General features: G+C 40.0%; 1 protein-coding gene and 1 long non-coding RNA gene across 5 annotated transcripts; both read right to left on the bottom strand.

The window, feature by feature from the left end:
* Nucleotides 1-215: 215 nt before the first annotated feature.
* Nucleotides 216-12574, bottom strand: LOC131502378 (uncharacterized). Of its 2 annotated transcripts, none has more exons than XR_009257027.1 (5): nucleotides 12091-12574; nucleotides 9263-9487; nucleotides 2948-3062; nucleotides 1054-1589; nucleotides 216-449 (listed from the first exon to the last, which is right to left on the bottom strand). It is a non-coding gene; the product is annotated as an uncharacterized LOC131502378 (long non-coding RNA). The 2 variants fall into 2 exon arrangements; XR_009257026.1 differs by having other exon boundaries at nucleotides 1054-1458; nucleotides 12091-12573.
* Nucleotides 12575-16142: 3568 nt separating this feature from the next.
* Nucleotides 16143-17956, bottom strand: BEX3 (brain expressed X-linked 3). 3 transcript variants are annotated; one of them, XM_058713116.1, is made up of 3 exons: nucleotides 17852-17956; nucleotides 17116-17200; nucleotides 16143-16751 (listed from the first exon to the last, which is right to left on the bottom strand). In XM_058713116.1, the coding sequence occupies exon 3, from the start codon at nucleotides 16725-16727 to the stop codon at nucleotides 16389-16391; it is 339 nt and encodes a 112-aa protein (XP_058569099.1). In that variant the 5' UTR covers nucleotides 16728-16751; nucleotides 17116-17200; nucleotides 17852-17956; the 3' UTR covers nucleotides 16143-16388. The 3 variants fall into 3 exon arrangements, with proteins under 3 accessions (XP_058569099.1, XP_058569098.1, XP_058569100.1); XM_058713115.1 differs by lacking the exon at nucleotides 17852-17956 and adding an exon at nucleotides 17589-17701; XM_058713117.1 differs by lacking the exon at nucleotides 17852-17956 and adding an exon at nucleotides 17589-17701 and having other exon boundaries at nucleotides 16143-16709.
* Between the last annotated feature and the right edge of the window lie 234 nt (nucleotides 17957-18190).

The following is an 18190-nucleotide window of genomic DNA, read 5'->3' as shown; positions in this document are numbered from 1 at the left end:
AAATATGACCAGTCCCAAGGTCACTTCATTAGAGAAATCTTAGAAAAACTATTTTCAGAGAGAAAATTTTCAATAAGAAATACATAAATATATTACTTGCATAATTAGAACTAAAAATATATAAAGCAGCCATGTGTTTTGTTTAGGGATGTATTCACATCCCTAGATAGTGGGTCTCTCTAGGGGTAACACATTCAGAGTAACACGGAGGCATCTACTTTCTGTAATGTTTTACTTCATAACTTTGGTTATATACATGTTTGCCTATTGTAGTATTTACTATACCTTTTTAAAAGTCTGAAATATAACATATTTGACATGAATAAATTCTAAGGGCTTTATTTCTAATTAGCAAGTAACCCATAATCCATTTAGAAATGTAGAAAGTACATCCAAATGCTAGTGTGAATATATTCATAACCTTCAACCCCACCATGCACTATAAAAACCTACCCTATGACCCAGCAATAGCACTGCTAGGAATTTATCCAAGAGATACAGGAGTACTGATGCATAGGGGCACTTGTACCCCAATGTTTATAGCAGCACTCTCAACAATAGCCAAATTATGGAAAGAGCCTAAATGTCCATCAACTGATGAATGGATAAAGAAATTGTGGTTTATATACACAATGGAATACTACGTGGCAATGAGAAAAAATGAAATATGGCCTTTTGTAGCAGCGTGGATGGAACTGGAGAGTGTGATGCTAAGTGAAATAAGCCATACAGAGAAAGACAGATACCATATGGTTTCACTCTTATGTGGATCCTGAGAAATGTAACAGAAACCCATGGGGGAGGGGAAGGGAAAAAAAAAAAAAAGAGGTTAGAGTGGGAGAGAGCCAAAGCATAAGAGACTGTTAAAAACTGAGAACAAACTGAGGGTTGATGGGGGGTGGGAGGGAGGGCAGGGTGGGTGATGAGTATTGAGGAGGGCACCTTTTGGGATGAGCACTGGGTGTTGTATGGAAACCAATTTGACAGTAAATTTCATATATTAAAAAAAAAAAGTAAATGGTTGATTAAAAACTAAAATATAAAAAAAAAAACTATTATCATGGTAATGCATTTTCTCTAGTTACCGTCTACACCCAAACTTCATGGCTGAAAGCTATACCCATGTATTAGCTCATAAGCCTGTAGGTCAGAAATCTAGCACAGCATGATCGTGTTCTCTCCTCAGGAGTTCACAAGGCTGGAATCAAGGTGTCCATGTAGGTTGGATTGAGGTCTTTGGAGATTCTGGGGCAAATCTGCTTCCAAGATTATTCTTGTTCCTCGTGAGTGTTGGACTACAGTCCCAATTTCCTTGATGGCTGTCAGCTAGGGGTGCTCTCAGATCCTAGAGGTGCTCTCCAATCTTACTCTAATTTCTTGCCACGTGGACTCGTCCATCTTTGACCCAGCAATAGTGAAGTTAATTTTTCTTGTGCCTTGGGTCTCTCACTTCCTCTTCTGTAAACAGTCAAGGAAAATTCTATGATTTTAAATAACTTGTTTGATTAGGTGAGGCCCACGTAGATACTATCCATTTTATATATAACATAATTACAGAAGTGATATCTCTTCATATTCATTGGTTCCACCTACACTCAAAGGAGGAGAGAATTATCCAAGGATGAAGATCATTGGAGATTGTCTTAGAATTCTGCCTAGCACATGTAGTTTCAGACCAAAAACAAAACAAAACAAAACAAAACAAAACAAAACAAAAAAAATCTCTCAACCTTCAACTAATGATATCCACGTTTAAACTGAATTTTCTGACCCAAATCTCAGACCACTGTTATAAAGCATCATTGTGTTAGGGCTGAGGTCAGCACAAGGGGAGTCATTTATCCAAGGTTCTATAGTCGGGGATGTGTCTTTGTCCTGATTCCAGTTTTACGTCTAGTATCCGTGTTATTTTGTTGTGTACTGTCTCTTCTGCCTGAGGATCAATGGGAACTTCCTCCAGTATCAAACTAGATGACAAACTAAAGGGACAGGAAAGCATATGCTTTAACAGGAAATGGTGTAGTGATATTTTTCTCTCTCCCCAACTTCCTCTGGAAACTCATCCCATAAACTCAGAACTGACATCAAAGCAAATACATTATGGGGACATATTTCAGCTCTTGCTACTACCTTTCCAGATGCTCTCTATGCCAATAATGTTCTTTGATTAGGCAAACATCATCTCCTCTCTGGGAGGAAGGAGGAAGGTGGGCCAAGACTAATATGTGTTGAAGTCCTACTACAGCTCATATGTATTTGACAGGTTTTCTCATTTGTTCCTCAAGACAGCATTGTGAGAAAGATATCATGGGTTCCCCATCACAGATAACCAAGTTCAGACTCATAGAATCTAAGTTACCTCTCCAGATAAGTAACAGGATTGGATGATGTTCTATCCCTTGCCCTCCCACAATATAACCAGCAGCTTCCCATTTAGAAAATATTAGATTTAAACTTCCCCAGTATTGTGCCCTCATGAGTATGTACTCAACAACCTCTCTTGTTGAGGAAGCTGAGGGTGATTAAATTCTGCTCCTTAGGGTAAGAAGTATAGCTATGGGGTCACAAGGATTAGCTGGTCCCTGATGTCCTTCCCAGGGCCACTGATCCCACTCCATTGACATCAGGCTTGGCCATGTGACTGGATGTGGCCATTGAAATATAAGAGGAAATTGAATATGCCCCTTCCAAGAAGAAGTGTTAAGAACCACTTAAGGGCTCCACCAGTACTTTTTTTCCCTCTGCCTCAGAAATGCCACAGATTATTTACAAGGTTAGTTTAATTCACCTCATTTTCCAGTAACACTAGAATGTGAGAATTTAAATAACAGGAATGCTTGGGAATGGAAATTAAATAGCTTATACACAAATTTGGCCTTCTAGATGACCAATTCAAATCTCATGCTCTAAAACTGAGTCAGTAGTCAAGAGAAAGTACACATCTTACCCAACATCATGCAGAAAACAGTCAGTTGGGGACAAACAGTTCCTTCCTTTTGCTCCATTGCGTTCTCCAGAGGACCCATCATCATTCTTTGTGCTTCTCTGGGAATTTGTCTTTACTGAGTGACTATATGAATGCAGATACCCAGTTAGTGGGCACCCCTGATGTTAACTCTCCAAAAGGACCCTGAAGAGGTCAGTAAAGGTACATTGATTTTATTAAAATGAGATAACAAGTTTTCCCTTATCCCACCTCCACCAAACAATTCTACAACACAGAGGTGGCATTGACTCTTACACACAATGTGGGTCTGTGTGAATTTAATTTCCTTCATCACATTTTCAGAAGCTCTTTAGGGCACATTTATGCTGTTTAGGATTATGTAGTTTAGGTTAAAGTCATGTCAGAAGCATAAGCTAAGAAGTGGGGTTGGAAAGGAAACTAACACTTCAATGTCCTGTTACTTGTTGGATATTGTGTTAGGAATGTTACATGCTGTTTCTCTAACTCCTTAAAGCTGTTCTAAAGTTAGGTGTCAGTATTCCTGTTATAGCTCATTCCTCCTCTAGGACATGCTCTACTAAGGATCATAGGGGTTAAATACATTTTGCAAGGTTATATGCCTGGTAACAGGCAGCATGGTTATTCTAATCCAGGGTTGTTGGACTCCAAAGTTGGGTCCTACCATGAATCTATACATATAGGATGGGTAGTGACATTTACTTTACTCTAGGACAGGTTTTCTCAAACTCAGCACTACTGACATTGTGGCTTTGTTATGAAAGTTATTCTATGCATTGTGGGATGTTTAGCCACTACCCACAAGATTTTAGTAGTACTCCCAGTTGTGACTACCAAAAATGTCTCCAGACATTTCTGCATGTCTCCTGATGTGGGAAGCAAAATCACCACCATTTGAAAACTGCTCTAGATATACATTTCTGACAGGCAGTTGAATACATAGGTCTGGAGTCTAGGAGAAAGTTCTCAGATGAATATATGTTTTGTGGGCTTCTGGCACCTGGCATGTAATAGATGTCCCATAAATATTTGTTAAAAAAATGCAATTGGTTTATAGAATTTAGAGCCATCAATTCTTTTTCCATCTTTATATCAGTTCTACAAACTGAAGTTCAGTCATTCTTATAAACTTTATCAAAATCTGCATTTTCAGCACAACTTATTAATGCTTAGGTTTTGTTTCCCTTCATAAAAGGAATGCATTTGTTTTTTGTTGTTGCAGTTTTTTAATTTTTATTTATTTTTTAATATGAAATTTATTATCAACTTGGTTTCCATACAACACCCAGTTCTCATCCCAACAGGTGCCCTCCTCGGTACCCATCACCCACCCACCCACCCCTCCCTCTCACCCCCCATCAACCCTCAGTTTGTTCTCAGTTTTTAAGAGTCTCTTATGTTTTGACTCCCTCCCTCTCTAAACTTTTTTTTCCTTCCCCTCCCCCATGGTCTTCTGTTAAGTTTCTCAGGATCCACATAAGAGTGAAAACATATGGTATCTGTCTTTGTATGACTTATTTCACTTAGCATAACACTCTCCAGTTCCATCCATGTTGCTACAAAAAGCCATATTTCATTCTTTCTCATTGCCACGTGTATTCCACTGTGTATATAAACCACAATTTCTTTATCCATTCATCAGTTGATGGACATTTAGGCTCTTAAGGAATACATTTGAAATGGTAGAACATGTTGACACTGATTACACTACCACCAGGTATAGCCAGAACCAGAGTAGTTTCAACATCAAGATGACTGAATAAAAAGTGAAAGTCCATTGTAGCTTACATTTCTATGCCAGATACCATACTAAGTACTTCAATGACATTGACATATTTGATTTTCACAAGAGCCCTTTAAGGTTTTTATCATCATTTATGTACCATAAATTCAAGGTACGGAGAGGTTAAGAAAGCTGTCAAGTGTTACAAGGCTAGTAGGTAGCAGAGGCAGAACCCTACCCAGGATTGTGTGGTATCAAAGTCCACCGGTACTCACCATGAAGGTATCCTACTGTGTAACAACAAATATCTCTAGAGCCCACACAAAGCCTGGAACTCAGTGAATTTTTGTTTAACTGAATTATAGTGATTTAAAGAAGAATACTAGTGAGCCTGAAGCATGACACTTAAAATTATTCCTTGGACTTACATGGAAATGTATTTCCCTTCTAGAAACTCAGTGTTTTTCTGGATGGAGTTGGCTTTATTCTATGGCCAAAATACATCCAGTCTAGCTGGGTGGGAGAAAAGGCCTCTGACAGGAAAGGCCACATAGAGTGAGGTCACTAATATAAGGTCATCCCAGAGTAATCAAGTGCAGTCTGCCACCAGGACCCAAGAAGATCTGACTGGTACTGCAGGGTCCTGTCCAAAATACACAGAAATAGCTTTTTTGTTTGCTTATTGTTTTTTTTTAAAATGTTTATTTATTTTTGAGAGAGAGGTAGAGAGCAAGCAGGGGGAGGGGCAGAGAGAGGAAGATAGAGTCCCAAGCAGACTCTGTACCATCAGCACAGAGCATGACACAGGGCTCAAACTCACAAACCAGGAGACCATGACCTAAGCCGAAACCAAGAGTCCAATGCTTAACCAACTGAGCTGCCAAGCACCCCCACAGAAATAACTTTTGATACTATGTAGTACCTCATCTTTCAAGTATTCAATGGACAAGTGCTCCTCTGAAGCTATCTACAAGGAAAAGGAAGGAAACATGACCACGTGGAACAAGAAAAAACAGGGTGATTATTTTCTTCCTCTTCCCCAGTTCCTCCAGGGGAATAAAGTAGAAAACAGTGGGTTTTCCAGGGTTCCTTCTCTTTGTCCCCTTTCCTACCCTTTTGCTCCCATGCTTTGAGATAATAGAGATATGTAAACAACAGTCAGGAATATGGGGTGCCCTGAGAGGGTCACAGAAAGATGGGACGTGCCTGACAACCAGAATGCTAAATCAGGAAACACAAGCTCTCAGTCCCCATCTGTTTCCATTTGCCGGGTCATCACTCTACCACATAGCAATGAAGTGCACACATGACACAAATATCTATTTTCAAGAGAGGCTAAGAGGGGTGAGGAGACTGATCCTTGAGAGGTAAACATCACAGAGTTACTATTTTGAGTCTGGCATTGGGACCCCTGGAGATCTGTCTTTCTTGCTCCAGTGTCCTGTCTAACACAGTATTAAGCTTTGATCTTGCTCATTCAGGAGATCAAAGGAAACAGTCTTATTTAAAACAAGAGGGTAAGATAAGGGGCTAAGAAAACACTGGGATGGAGTGGGTGGTGACTTCATTTCCTTACCCTAAATTCCATGTATGGTGTACATGACTCAATTGAATGAAAATGTTGTAATTGTCTTATTCCCTTCCCCCAACTCCATCAGAGCACTCATTCTACCACATAGAAATGACATGGACTCACAGTCAAAATAGAAACATGCATGTATTTTTCTTCTTTTCTCCATATTCTTCACATTATGCTGCCCCTCAAATATATTCACACCTGTAGTTCACAGTCTCCTGTTTCCTCCACTGCCAGTGGTATAAATCTCTGCCAGATTCCTGATTCTCAGCAGATCCACCCTCAGAAAATATGAGTCCCTCTTCCTTTTCCCTTCCAGTGTACCATTCAGCTTCTGTATTCACTGGCCCACTAAGGCTAGAAGGGAAAGTGGTTAAGGCCCCAAGTCAGAAAGTGACTGCACCATCCCCACTGGACCACAGGAAGACATTGGGTGCTTCCTGATGAGCATTGTTCTGAATCTGGTGAGACAATCCAGAAGAGCAGGGAGGTGGAAGAATCCACCTTTGGGAGAAGGCTGTTTCTGGGAAAGAAGTGGAAATCACAAGTTCTGTTCAGTCCAGCAGTTTGAGACATGGAAAGAGTTAGTCATAGAGTAAGGTGATTCGTGGGGTAGATTGTTTTTTTCTAAAAGAATTAATTTAAGGTCTTTAAGATCCTAAAAGAATTAACTTAAGGCCTCCTGGAAAAGTGAGGGGAGTTGTCCTTATTGAGGGATGGGCAAAGGGCTTCTGAGAAATTACCCCCTGCTCCCTATGAATAGTTGGGGAAGAGGATGGAAAGAGGGCCCTTGGATGAAGTCTCTCCTGGAAGATCCTGGGGCAAGAGGAACCCCCATACACATCTGGACAGCATAATCTGCCCAAATCGAGTATAAGAATTTGTGGTAAAAGTCCATAATGAGATACACATGTGGTAAAAGCAGTGGCTGGACACTTTTTTTAATGCTTATTTGTTTTTGAGAGAGCATGAGCAGGGGAGGGATAGAGAGAAAGGGACAGAGGATCTGAAGCAGGCTCTGTGCGGACAGCAGCAAGCCTGATGTGGGGCTTGAACTCACAAACTGCCAGATCATGACCTGAGCTGAAGCTGAATGCTCAAATCAACTGAGTCACGCCAGTGGCTGGACACTTTTGATGAAAGCTGCAGTACTTCTCTTCCTTCCTGATGTGCTGGCAGAAAAGAATCATAACTCATTTCTCTTTGCAAAATGAGGAACATTGGGGTGCCTGGGTGGCTCAGTTGGTTAAGCATTTGATTTAGGCTCAGGTCATGATCTCACGGTTCCTGAGTTTGAGGCCCTCTCCCCCTTTGGTCTCTGTGCTGACAACTCAGAGCCTGGATCCTGCTTCGGATTCTGTGTCTCCCCCTCTCACTGCCCCTCCCCCATTCACGCTCTGTCTCTCTCTCAAAAATAATAAATAAAAATCATCCAGTGAACAAATATCCTAGGAAAACTAACAGTATCTCCTCCACCCAAGACTTAACTATAAGCCCAGACTCTGAGACTAGGCCTGAATGCTAGGGTAATAATGGAGGTTTCAGAGTGAACACTATAAGCAGGTAATGAGCTGCCACACTGCCAGGCCAACAGACAATGAACTCCTCTAGTTAGACTTTCTTTAAACCTCTGGCCCAAGTCACCCATCACTGTGAATTTAGACTGAGTGAAAGGAGACAACAACCTGGAGGGCTTGTGGTTGTGGGAGGCTCCTCTTCCAACACAAAATGATGAACTCTCTGATGTTGGCAAAGTGAAGAGAGCACTCTCTTTGAAAGACCCGTCCATCACAATGGGCGGTTGGTCAGATGATTCCCTATCACTGTTTCATGTTGCAACTAATTCTCTCTTCTGCTCCTCATAACATTAGCATCACGCATGGTCTTTCATATTTGGAAACAACTTCGGACAACTTAATTCAAGGAGATGCAGCCTCTCTAAGATGAAAGATTCTCAAACTCAGTTGTTATCTCCAGCTCTCAGAAGAAAAGAACAAAGAACATGCTACAAGGGAGAAGATTATATATTTCATTACCGTCACCTTTTGGTATTGAATAATAGCTGGTTCTGGCTTTGCTCATAGAACCATGGATCTCCACGCCATTTTACATAAGAGCAGAAAACATAAAGGTACAGCAAATTTCTTTGTCTCTGCCTCTGCATATTTTTGTCATGATCTTCCTAAAAGTTTCTCATTTTGTACAGGTTTTGTAAGTAAGTTTTACAGTAAAAAGTAAGTAATAGAGTAAAATTATTTATACTGTGTGACAAAGATTGTGTTAAATGCTCTTCTTGCATCATCTAATCCTCACCACAAACCTATGAGGTAGGTATCACTTTTATGCCTACTTTACCAAAGAGTAAATGGAGGCTGCAGGGGTTTGTTCACAACACCAGCTAATTTTAAGTGGCAAGGTTGGGACTCATACCCAGGCCATATAACCCCTAGACACAAACTGCAATCCTTAGGATATTCCCTAGTGGACAGAGAATGTGACAGTCTTCTTTAGTCCTGGGTGTACAACCTGGGGACATGGGATGATTTCTTCAGTTGCCTCTACTTTCCCTTAGTTTAACATGAACTCCTTTGGGGCTATAGCCTGGTGCAGTCAACACAACCAAGCCTCTTAGCATTTCATAAGTAGCCTCATGACACTTACAGAGAAGACTATACTCAATGGTAAAAGACTGAATGCTGTCTGTCTCTCTAAGATAGGGAGCAAGACAATGTCTGCTCTCTTAACTCTTATTCAACATAGTGTTGGAAGGTCTAGCCATTGCAGGAAGGCAAGAACATGAAATGAAAGGCATACAAATTGGAAAAGAAGAAATAGAGGAAGAAAGAAAACTGTCCCTATTTGCAGATGATTGCCTATGTAGAAAATCCCCAAAACCTACATTTTGTTATCTTTTAAATAACTCCCACAGGAACTTGCAAAGGAATGTGCCCCAAAGAACATCTTATAAAACTAATAAAATAAAACATCATTTGCCAACATGTAAAGGATTCCTCTGCTGTATACATTTATCCAATAGATATTCAAGTTTGTTTTAAGAGGAAAATAAATCTGGGTTCCTGGGTGACAGAGTCGGTTAAGCGTCTGAGGTTAAGCATCTGAGTCTTGATTTCCACTCAGGTCATGATCTCAGGTTCTCGTGAGGTCGAGCCCCGCATTGAACGTGGGATTCTCATTCTCTCCCTCTCTGTCTCTCTTCCTCCACCTGAATATAAATAAGTAAATTTAAAAAAAAAGTTTAAATAAATAAAGAGGAAAATAAATCCAGTCATTATTTTTAAAACAAGTTAGGAGATATTATTTACCACATAATACCTATTCATTTTGAAAATGTGTATGGATCAAAAACATTGAAGGGAATCTGCTTGCCTTTTTTCTTTCCCATAAAATATGCATTCATACAGCAAATGCCTATCTTCTCCCATTACTGAAAGGTGTGTTAATTTTCTACTGGATAGCTTTTCTATGTGTTTTTACTTCTTCTTCAGAGTTTCTGCTCTCTCCTAATTTCAACTTTTTCATAAAAGATGGATTTACTATGGATGACCTCTCAAGTCCTTAATATCAGAGACTACATTTTTTTTTCCTTCGCTTCTTTCCTTTTTGGTTTCCAACATCAATTGCCTGATTTTGTCTATTATGCTCAGTTTTATTCAGTTTGAGAGAAAATATTTCCTTTTAGGAGAAACAATGAGATTGGTATTTGCCACTACTAAAATATCTAGAAAAACCACATAATTTTAAAATTATATTTCAGAACATAGGTAACTGTCTCCAGTTGTTCCAATGAAAATTTTAATAGATTTATTACTTGTTTTGTTAAGAGGCTGAGAGCAGTGATTCTAGAGCCCAAGAGTTTTGGCTATCTCCAAGTTTTGCAACTTACTAAATGTACAATCAGGGAATTTGCTTCATCTCCATGTGCCTTTATTTCCTCCTATATAAAGTGGGGACATTAGTGGTATAGCCCTCACAGGTTCTTTGGGGGAATAAAGTGATTAGCACCTATAAACAGCTTAGAACACTCTCTGGAATATGGTGCACACTAAAAGTATGTTATGAGTATTGTTATTATTACCATTATTTTCTGCATATTCTGCATTAACATGATGGCATATACATTCAGAATTGTTTTAGTGGCAATAAGATGGAAGTGTAAAAAAAATTTAAAATAACAGACATCAAAGTAAATAACAAAAAATCGTTTTAAATCACAAAATCATTTTCAAAATCTATCAGTGATGAATTCTTTTATGTCTTTTCTATTTGTATATGCACATTCCCATATATATTTACATACCTTTACTTACTTGATCAGATTACAACATCTGTAACATACACCATTCTGTTCCTGACCAGGATAGAGTAACAGAGACTAGAATTACCTTCCAATCTGAAATAACTAAAAAGCTGGATAAAAATCTATGAACCAACTATTCTCAAGTCAGTGGACACTGAGCAACAAGATCTATGATCCCTGAGAGACTGGGAAGAAATGAGGTTATTCTTATGATTGCTCCAGCCTACTTCCTAGAGAAAGTTTTCAGGCCACAGTGCAAGGAGTGAGAATCCAGGGAGAGTCCAGGGGTATTCCATAGATTAGGAGAAGAAATTAGGACCTAGGGAGGCCAAGGCAGCTAGAGTTTTCAGGTAAGAGTACCAAAAAGAAAAGAGCTCACAGAGAAAGAATTTTGATGACCTGAAGAGGGTCCTCTTTGAATAATTATCTGAATAGTCTATGGCCATACTACCCAGAGCACACCTGATCTCATATGAATAATTATCTGAGTACTGAGTACTGATCATTAAATGCTTGTGAGGAAACTACCTCAAACCAAGAAAATAACACCACAAAAGGATTAAAGGGAACAATTTAAGTTTACACATGTTTAGGAATAGTGCATGTTCCTAATAGCTAGACTTGAAGACCTCATAATTCATGGGATATCAGAGAGAGTACTCAGGAGGATTTTTCCTCATTAGTGGAGTACAATTAACCCTAAACTAAACATTACTATGGTTCAGCCTTACAAAGATTAAAATCAAGAACCTAAAATATCAAACTGTTTACATGTAGCTTAACTGTGTCCCAGAATAAAAACCAATATATTTACAGAATAAAAACCAATATATCCCAAAATATCTAGCACTCAAAAGTTAAAATTAACAATGTGTGGCATCCAAACAACAATTATGAGGCCTGCAAAGAAGCAGGAAAATCTAACCCACCATGAGGATAAAAATCAATCAAAACTGACCAAGATATGAAAAAGATGGTAGAATTAGAGAAGGACATTAAAACAAACATTATAATTGCATTGCATACATTCAAGAAGCTGAAGGAAAGACTGAACATGTTTAGTAGAGACATGGAATATAAAAAATTTGAGATACCCAAATTGAACACCTAGAGATAACAATTACAATGTCTGAAATGAAAAACATGTTAGACAGGGGTAATGGCATATTAGACATTACAGAAGAAAAAAGTAGTGAACATGAAGACATAGCAATAGAAATAATTCAAAATGAAATACACAGGGGAAAAAAGACTGAAAAAATGAAGAGGGGATTACCAAGTTGTTGGACAACAATATTAATGATTACTTTAAATGGAAATGGTCTAAGCCCTCTAATGACAGAAATCATCAGAATAGACAAAAATCAAGACTCAGCCCCTAATATCTAAATATCATGGAGAAAAAAGGGCTGGCTGCACACAAAACCACAAACAAACACTGGAAAAAAGGCCTCTTTGCTAAAAATATAAACATACCATAGTCCAAGAATCACCAAAATAGTACCTACATAAACTAGTGCTCTAAATCAGGTAGAAGGTCTTCATGCAAACCTCTGTAGTAGACAAACTGGAACACTGGCACATTTAGGTGTCCAGAGAAATCTGTAGTGATGTGGTAGGTGGGGTGGGGGATTGGTTCACCACAGCAGAGGAATGAAGTTGGCTTGTGGCATAGTTTGTATGCTACTTCCAACAACTGAGGGGAATCTGAAGGCCTTTTATCCTGCATGTTGTGATGAACATAAACAATTAAAACACAGCTTACATGTTCTTTACCTCTTTTAGTTCTCACAGCAGCCCTGGAAATTATCTCCATTTTACCAATGAATAGAGTAAAATGAACTGAGGCATTGTCATGATAATAGCTACTAAGTTTATATTACTAGCTAAATAATTCCAAAATAATTTGAAATTTATTGTTTGTTTTTTCAACAAGTTTTCATAAAGTTCTTCACTGTCTTTGACACATTTAGTTTGTTTCCTCTTTTAAAAATCAAACTTTAATATAAAAGGAAATTAAGTAATACTTATGAAATTAGGAGAAATACATAAAAAATCTAAAATTAATTTATACTCATGTGAGCTCAGTAAAGGAAACAGGGTGTTGAAAATAAGGTTAAAATTTTTCTTAAGGGGGAGCCTGGGTGGCCCAGCCAGTTGAGCATCTGACTCTTGATTTTGGCTCAGGTCATGATCTCACAGTTGTGAGACTGACCCCTGCGTGGGGGCTCCACACTGGGCATGGAGACTGCTTGAGAATCTCTCTCCCTTTGCCTCTGCTTCTCCCCCACTCATACTCCTTCCCTCTAAATTTTTTTTCTTAATACATATTTTCTTCTGTTCCAAAGCAACAACAACAAATGCCACTTTAGCATGCATAATTTACAATTAAACACAATAAAGTTCTTTTCATTTGTGCAAAAATGATTATTTTTAATTGTCATATATCTGATTGTTTCTCTCTTCATATGAAATTCACTAAATAAAAAATATTTTCTGTCAGCTTCTAAGAGTAAATCTCTAAACAGGAAATAATTGAATTGATAGGGATGCCTATACATATTTGCTTATGTAGATTTATATCACTTAGAAAGCATTACAACTGATCACACCTGAGATAGCAACTACATTACATGAAATCTGCTTACAAAATTTAAAATGGAGTATTTCTAATCAAAATCAGCATGTTTATTACATGATATATGTGATGTCAGGAAAGGTGACAGAAAACAGACATGGTATTTTGCCCATTTCATTCATGTAATCTAGTCCTTTTTCTACTTATGAGACTTAAGTTTCATAAACAAATAATTCTGTTCAGTTTGATTAAATGTATTCACTTAATGGTCCCAGTCTGCCAACTGAGAATTGACCTTAGAAAACATGAAGACTTATTTTCACAGTTTTAAAAAAACAGGAGCTAATTGAAAGTTGTTCAAATGTGATCCAATTAGTTTTGATGAGAGAAGATTAAAAAAATAAACATAACAAACTAAATGTGTTTCATTGGAGGGTTTTGAAAAAGGAAGTATTCCTCCTAAGAGGCTGAGCCTGGCTTTATCATGACTAAATATAATAGTAAAAAAAAATTACAAGTATTTTCTTTGGACAATTGACTTATGGTTTTGTTTATATTCTTCCTTATATTTTCTGCATAATCCAAATATGTATAATAACCTTGTATTACAAAAATAATTATGGAAGTATTACACTTTTAAATGTTCCACATAGAAACTTTTAAAACGTGAGGGTGTAAAGGAATAAACCACCCACAAGGGCGCCTGGGTGGCTCAGTTGGTTAGGCATCCAACTTTGGCTCAGGTCAGGATCTACCTGTTTGTGAGTTCAGCCCACGTCCAGCTCTGTGCTAACAGCTCAGAGCCTGGAGCCTGCTTCAGATTCTGTGTCTCCTCCTCTCTTCGCCCCTCCCATGCTCATGCTCTGTCTCTGTCTCTCAATAATAAATAAATGTTAATAAATAAATAAATAAATAAATAAATAAATCACCCACAAAGACCCAATAATTGTTGCTACATATTATTTTAGGTAAATTACAGTTGTTAAGAAATTTAATATTAATAAAAGCATAAGTGATTATGTTATTGAATATTTACTGTACCAGGTACTGTACTAGAAACTGAGCTCCAGGGTGATTAAAACAAAATCATTGGTGTAAAAGGGTACAGGCTTGCATAGAAATGATAATGCCTAACTTACTTAATTAATAATTATTACATAATTATTAATAATGGATTCATGATAATGCATTAGCTTTATACGATATTTGGAAAGATAAAAAGCAGTATTGGTTTATAAATATATGATGGTTTAATGCAATCTAATTTTAGAAATACTATATTTTGGAAAGGCATATTCATTGTATTATCAAATAAGCAAGGTAATTGAGATGATACTGTAAAATGGTGTAATTACCATTATGCCTATGTTGTCATAACTCAGATGCATCAGATTCACCTCAGGAACTGTCACAACAGTAGTTCCTGATCAGGTGATTCAAGAGATGATAAGGGGAAGGAGGTTAAAAGTGGGAAGGGTATGCAAGTGTCACCATTTTTAACAATTTCCCTAGGTAATTATGATGCAAATAAGGGATCTGTGTTTACATAAGCACTGATACATTCCGGGTCTAAAAAAAAAAAATAGATTTTGGGTTAGAGACTTTTCTTGCCATGTTCCTTTGGAAATTAAAATACTTTCCAAATAAACAGTTACTTGCCTTAGGACATTTTATTAAGGACAGTCAGGAACAATATTAAGCTGGGTTCCTAATTCCATTATAGTTAATTAACCAATGAAAATGATTACTAATTGAATATCTACTATGTCAGGCACTACACTAGAAACTAAGCTCCAAGATGATTAAGACAAAATTAGTCACAAGAAGGGCATACACTCACATAAAAATTATGCCAAATATTTAATATAGTTTTTAAGAATTTACAAAGCAATTTCATTTTTCCAGTGTGGAAGGGATATAAACGGAAGTGTGTTTTAGCTTTAAAATGTGTCCCCCTAATGTGATTTAGAGGTCTTCTGGGTAAGTCTGTTAAACTGATTGAGTTGGCCTTCCCAGGCTCTCTTTTGAGAAAATCCCCACGAAGGGTAGAAACACAGGCAAAACAAAACTTTTGATCTGTTTTGGAGGTTTGAAGCAGTGCAATTCTGGACACACTGTGGTGAGACATCTAGATATGTCTCCTGAGGTAGGCCCTAGTTTATTCATGTCTGAGTCATTGGAAGAGGAAGATCATGAAAATAATACCAAAAAAGGCTATTTTGTTAAGAACCAACAAAAGACCATGAACCATGGAATCATACTCACTTGGATAAATATAACTTTAAAGTGGGGAGAAAGACATTCTCCAGACTTTTATAGGAGTCAAGAGGGCAGGGATTAGCAGCACACTGGGGACTGGAGAGAAATCAGTGGGATTCTGTTACCTTGAGGACACACATCAGCAACAGAAACAGAATCAGGACCCAGCAGGAGGGAAAGTATACCCAACAGGAATGGAAGTGATCAGGGGAACAGTATTGCAAATATCAGAGGAATGACAAGGTGGAAGCCACCTAATTTTGCCCTCTGGACTTGTGAGCATAGGTGAAAACTCCCTTTAGTCCTTCCCAAGTACCAGATCGAGTTCCATAGGTGCAGCCCACGTTTCACACCTCATCTATTCCACTCAACAGCCCTGTAAGGCAAGCATTATTCCCCATTCCACAGAAAACTGACTCTTTAAAAGAATACATGTGTAATAAAGAGAGGCTTTATACTTACAGGTAAAACTGAAAACTACTTAGAGTTTACTTTAAGGTTTGTTGAACCAGTATTACATACCTGTACTACATTCAGACTCATTGAAAAACTGTTTTCACTTCTAAAACTCCATGTAATAAAAGGAAAAAAGTCACATATTACCCAACTACAGAGAAATATGACCCAATTAACACCATGGGACATCTGATTTGTTTTTTTGTAGGGGGGGGGTCATATAATATATACATATGCTTTTAAATGAGACAATAATGAATGTATAGATTGCTTTTTAATTGCTTTATTAACTTTACACTTTTCCATGCAAATGGGTGACTCTACTGTTGACAGAAACTTAGGCTGGGTGCCAAGGCAATTTCCAATTGGAATCTGGTAACACAGAACCCACCTGACACATGGAAATTACCTAAGGTTCACAGCAAACGGATCAGTAAAGGTGTTATCAGGAAAATGCAAGGAGGAAGAAAACGGTGTGAATCACAGTATTAATCTCATGGAAAATGGCAGGAGTCAAGGCATAAGGCAAAATTCATCATGATGGTCATGGTGATTAGAGAGCTCCTCCATCAGGATACGCAGACAATTCCTCAACTGCAGCTCCCTAAGTTTTCTCCTGATTTCTCTCATCTCCTCCATGAACATTTCCATATCATCTCCATCTCCACCTATCCCATCATTGACCTGCCTATTGGGTATGGCCCATCGAAAATTAGGAGCAAGTCGGCGAGCCTGTCCCCGTCTATTATTTCCTGCAGGTTGGTGGCCTTCGCCCCCTCCCAAAGGGCGGTCTTCCTCTCCATTCTGCATGGGCTGCTCCATTTCTTGGTTTTCCTGGTGGATATTTGCCATGAGATTTTTTTCCTGGTTGTTTTTCTTTGAACACAAGTAAAACAAAGGCAAGGAGAGAGACTGAATGCTTGGTGTACTGACCAGCAGGATTCAGAGCTCTGATAGCAAAGGTGTTTTTTGTTTTGTTTTGTTTTTCTTTTTCTTTTTTTAATTTCCCCCACCTTAGGAGCTTCAGGCGTCCTCCAGGGGGCCTCCAATTCGAGCCCCTCCCTCCAGCTCTCTCCTTTCTCCCTCCCTCCCCTAAAGCCCACCATTTTTCCTTTCCCAGGATTCTTTCCCCGAGCTCCGCAGGCACCAAAATGGAGGACAGGGGACAGGGATGGGGGGATTGGGAGGGGATCTCAAACTGGGCTCTGCACCCGCCCCCCACGCTGTCCCCCGCACCGACCTGGGCCTATCCTTGCAGTCTCCTCCTTCACCCGATTCTCGCTGTGCGTGCGCCGCCGCGACACTTGACACCTAGACCCTCAGACCTGCAGAGGGCCGGGGTGGAGGGATCCTGGACTGTGGCGAAGCGTTTGGCGCCGACCAGCCACCACCTGGTCCCTTCAGGGTCCCGGACCGCCTGGCCACCCCCCATCCGCGTCTCCAGCCCCAACCCCTAGCCTCCCCCAGCCCGCCTCAGAGGTTCACCATTTTCCTGTACGAACTTGGAGGTGATTTCCCATCACTCTTAGTGGCTTGGCTGCCCTCCCGGCCGCTCCAGCACCCCCACCCCAGGGGGCCACTACTGATGTTCCCAAGAATGCTAAGTGTGGAGAAACCTGGCCGGGACCCGCTGCGCTGATCCTTTATGCCTCTCTGAGGGGTAGGCCTGCTGTTGTCGCCCTGGCGTTGGCGCGCGAGCCCTGGAGCCCTCACCTGCTCCGCTTTCCTTGGGCCCAGTGCCAGCCAGTCCGGCGCAGGACAGCGGGGAGCTGGTACCCAGATGGGAGTGACGACTGCACCGAAGTCTGCGTCGCTCTGCAGCTCCAGGTCACGTGAGGGCCCCGCGTCACCTATGAGCTCCCCCCGCCCCAACTCCGGCGGTTTGTGCGGCGGGAGTGCCCGCCCCCACCCCTTGCCGAGTGCACACGCACACGCAATCACCTCCGTCTGCTTCTGCGCAGAGCCCCAGCGCGCACCTTCCTGTCACTCAGCTTGGTCCTCTCCAATCTGAGGGCCCACTAGTGCCTCACCTTCCAGCGGTTGGAGTCAACCATTCTCAGGTTACCCTGGCGGGTCTGCAACACTCTCGCCCTTCCCACTCCCGACTTGGCCAGGATTTAAGCCCTTTCTGCCTGTTTCCTTCCCCTCACTGACCACGCCCCCTCTTCCCCCACCAGCATCCCAGCAGTTGCAACTCCGCCGGGGGCCACCGCGCCCCCTGAATTCACACCTTTCCAGGAAATTTAGAAAGTGGGCTGGGGTGGGGAGGGAGCAAGGAACTTGTCAGAAAGAGAGGCAAAGAGAGTGAATTCTTC

The sequence above is a fragment of the Neofelis nebulosa genome, chromosome X (genome assembly GCF_028018385.1).
Source record: "Neofelis nebulosa isolate mNeoNeb1 chromosome X, mNeoNeb1.pri, whole genome shotgun sequence".
In the NCBI taxonomy this organism is placed as follows: domain Eukaryota; kingdom Metazoa; phylum Chordata; class Mammalia; order Carnivora; family Felidae; genus Neofelis; species Neofelis nebulosa.
Note: the sequence above shows the minus strand (reverse complement) of the source record. Positions and strands in the feature narration are given on the sequence as shown.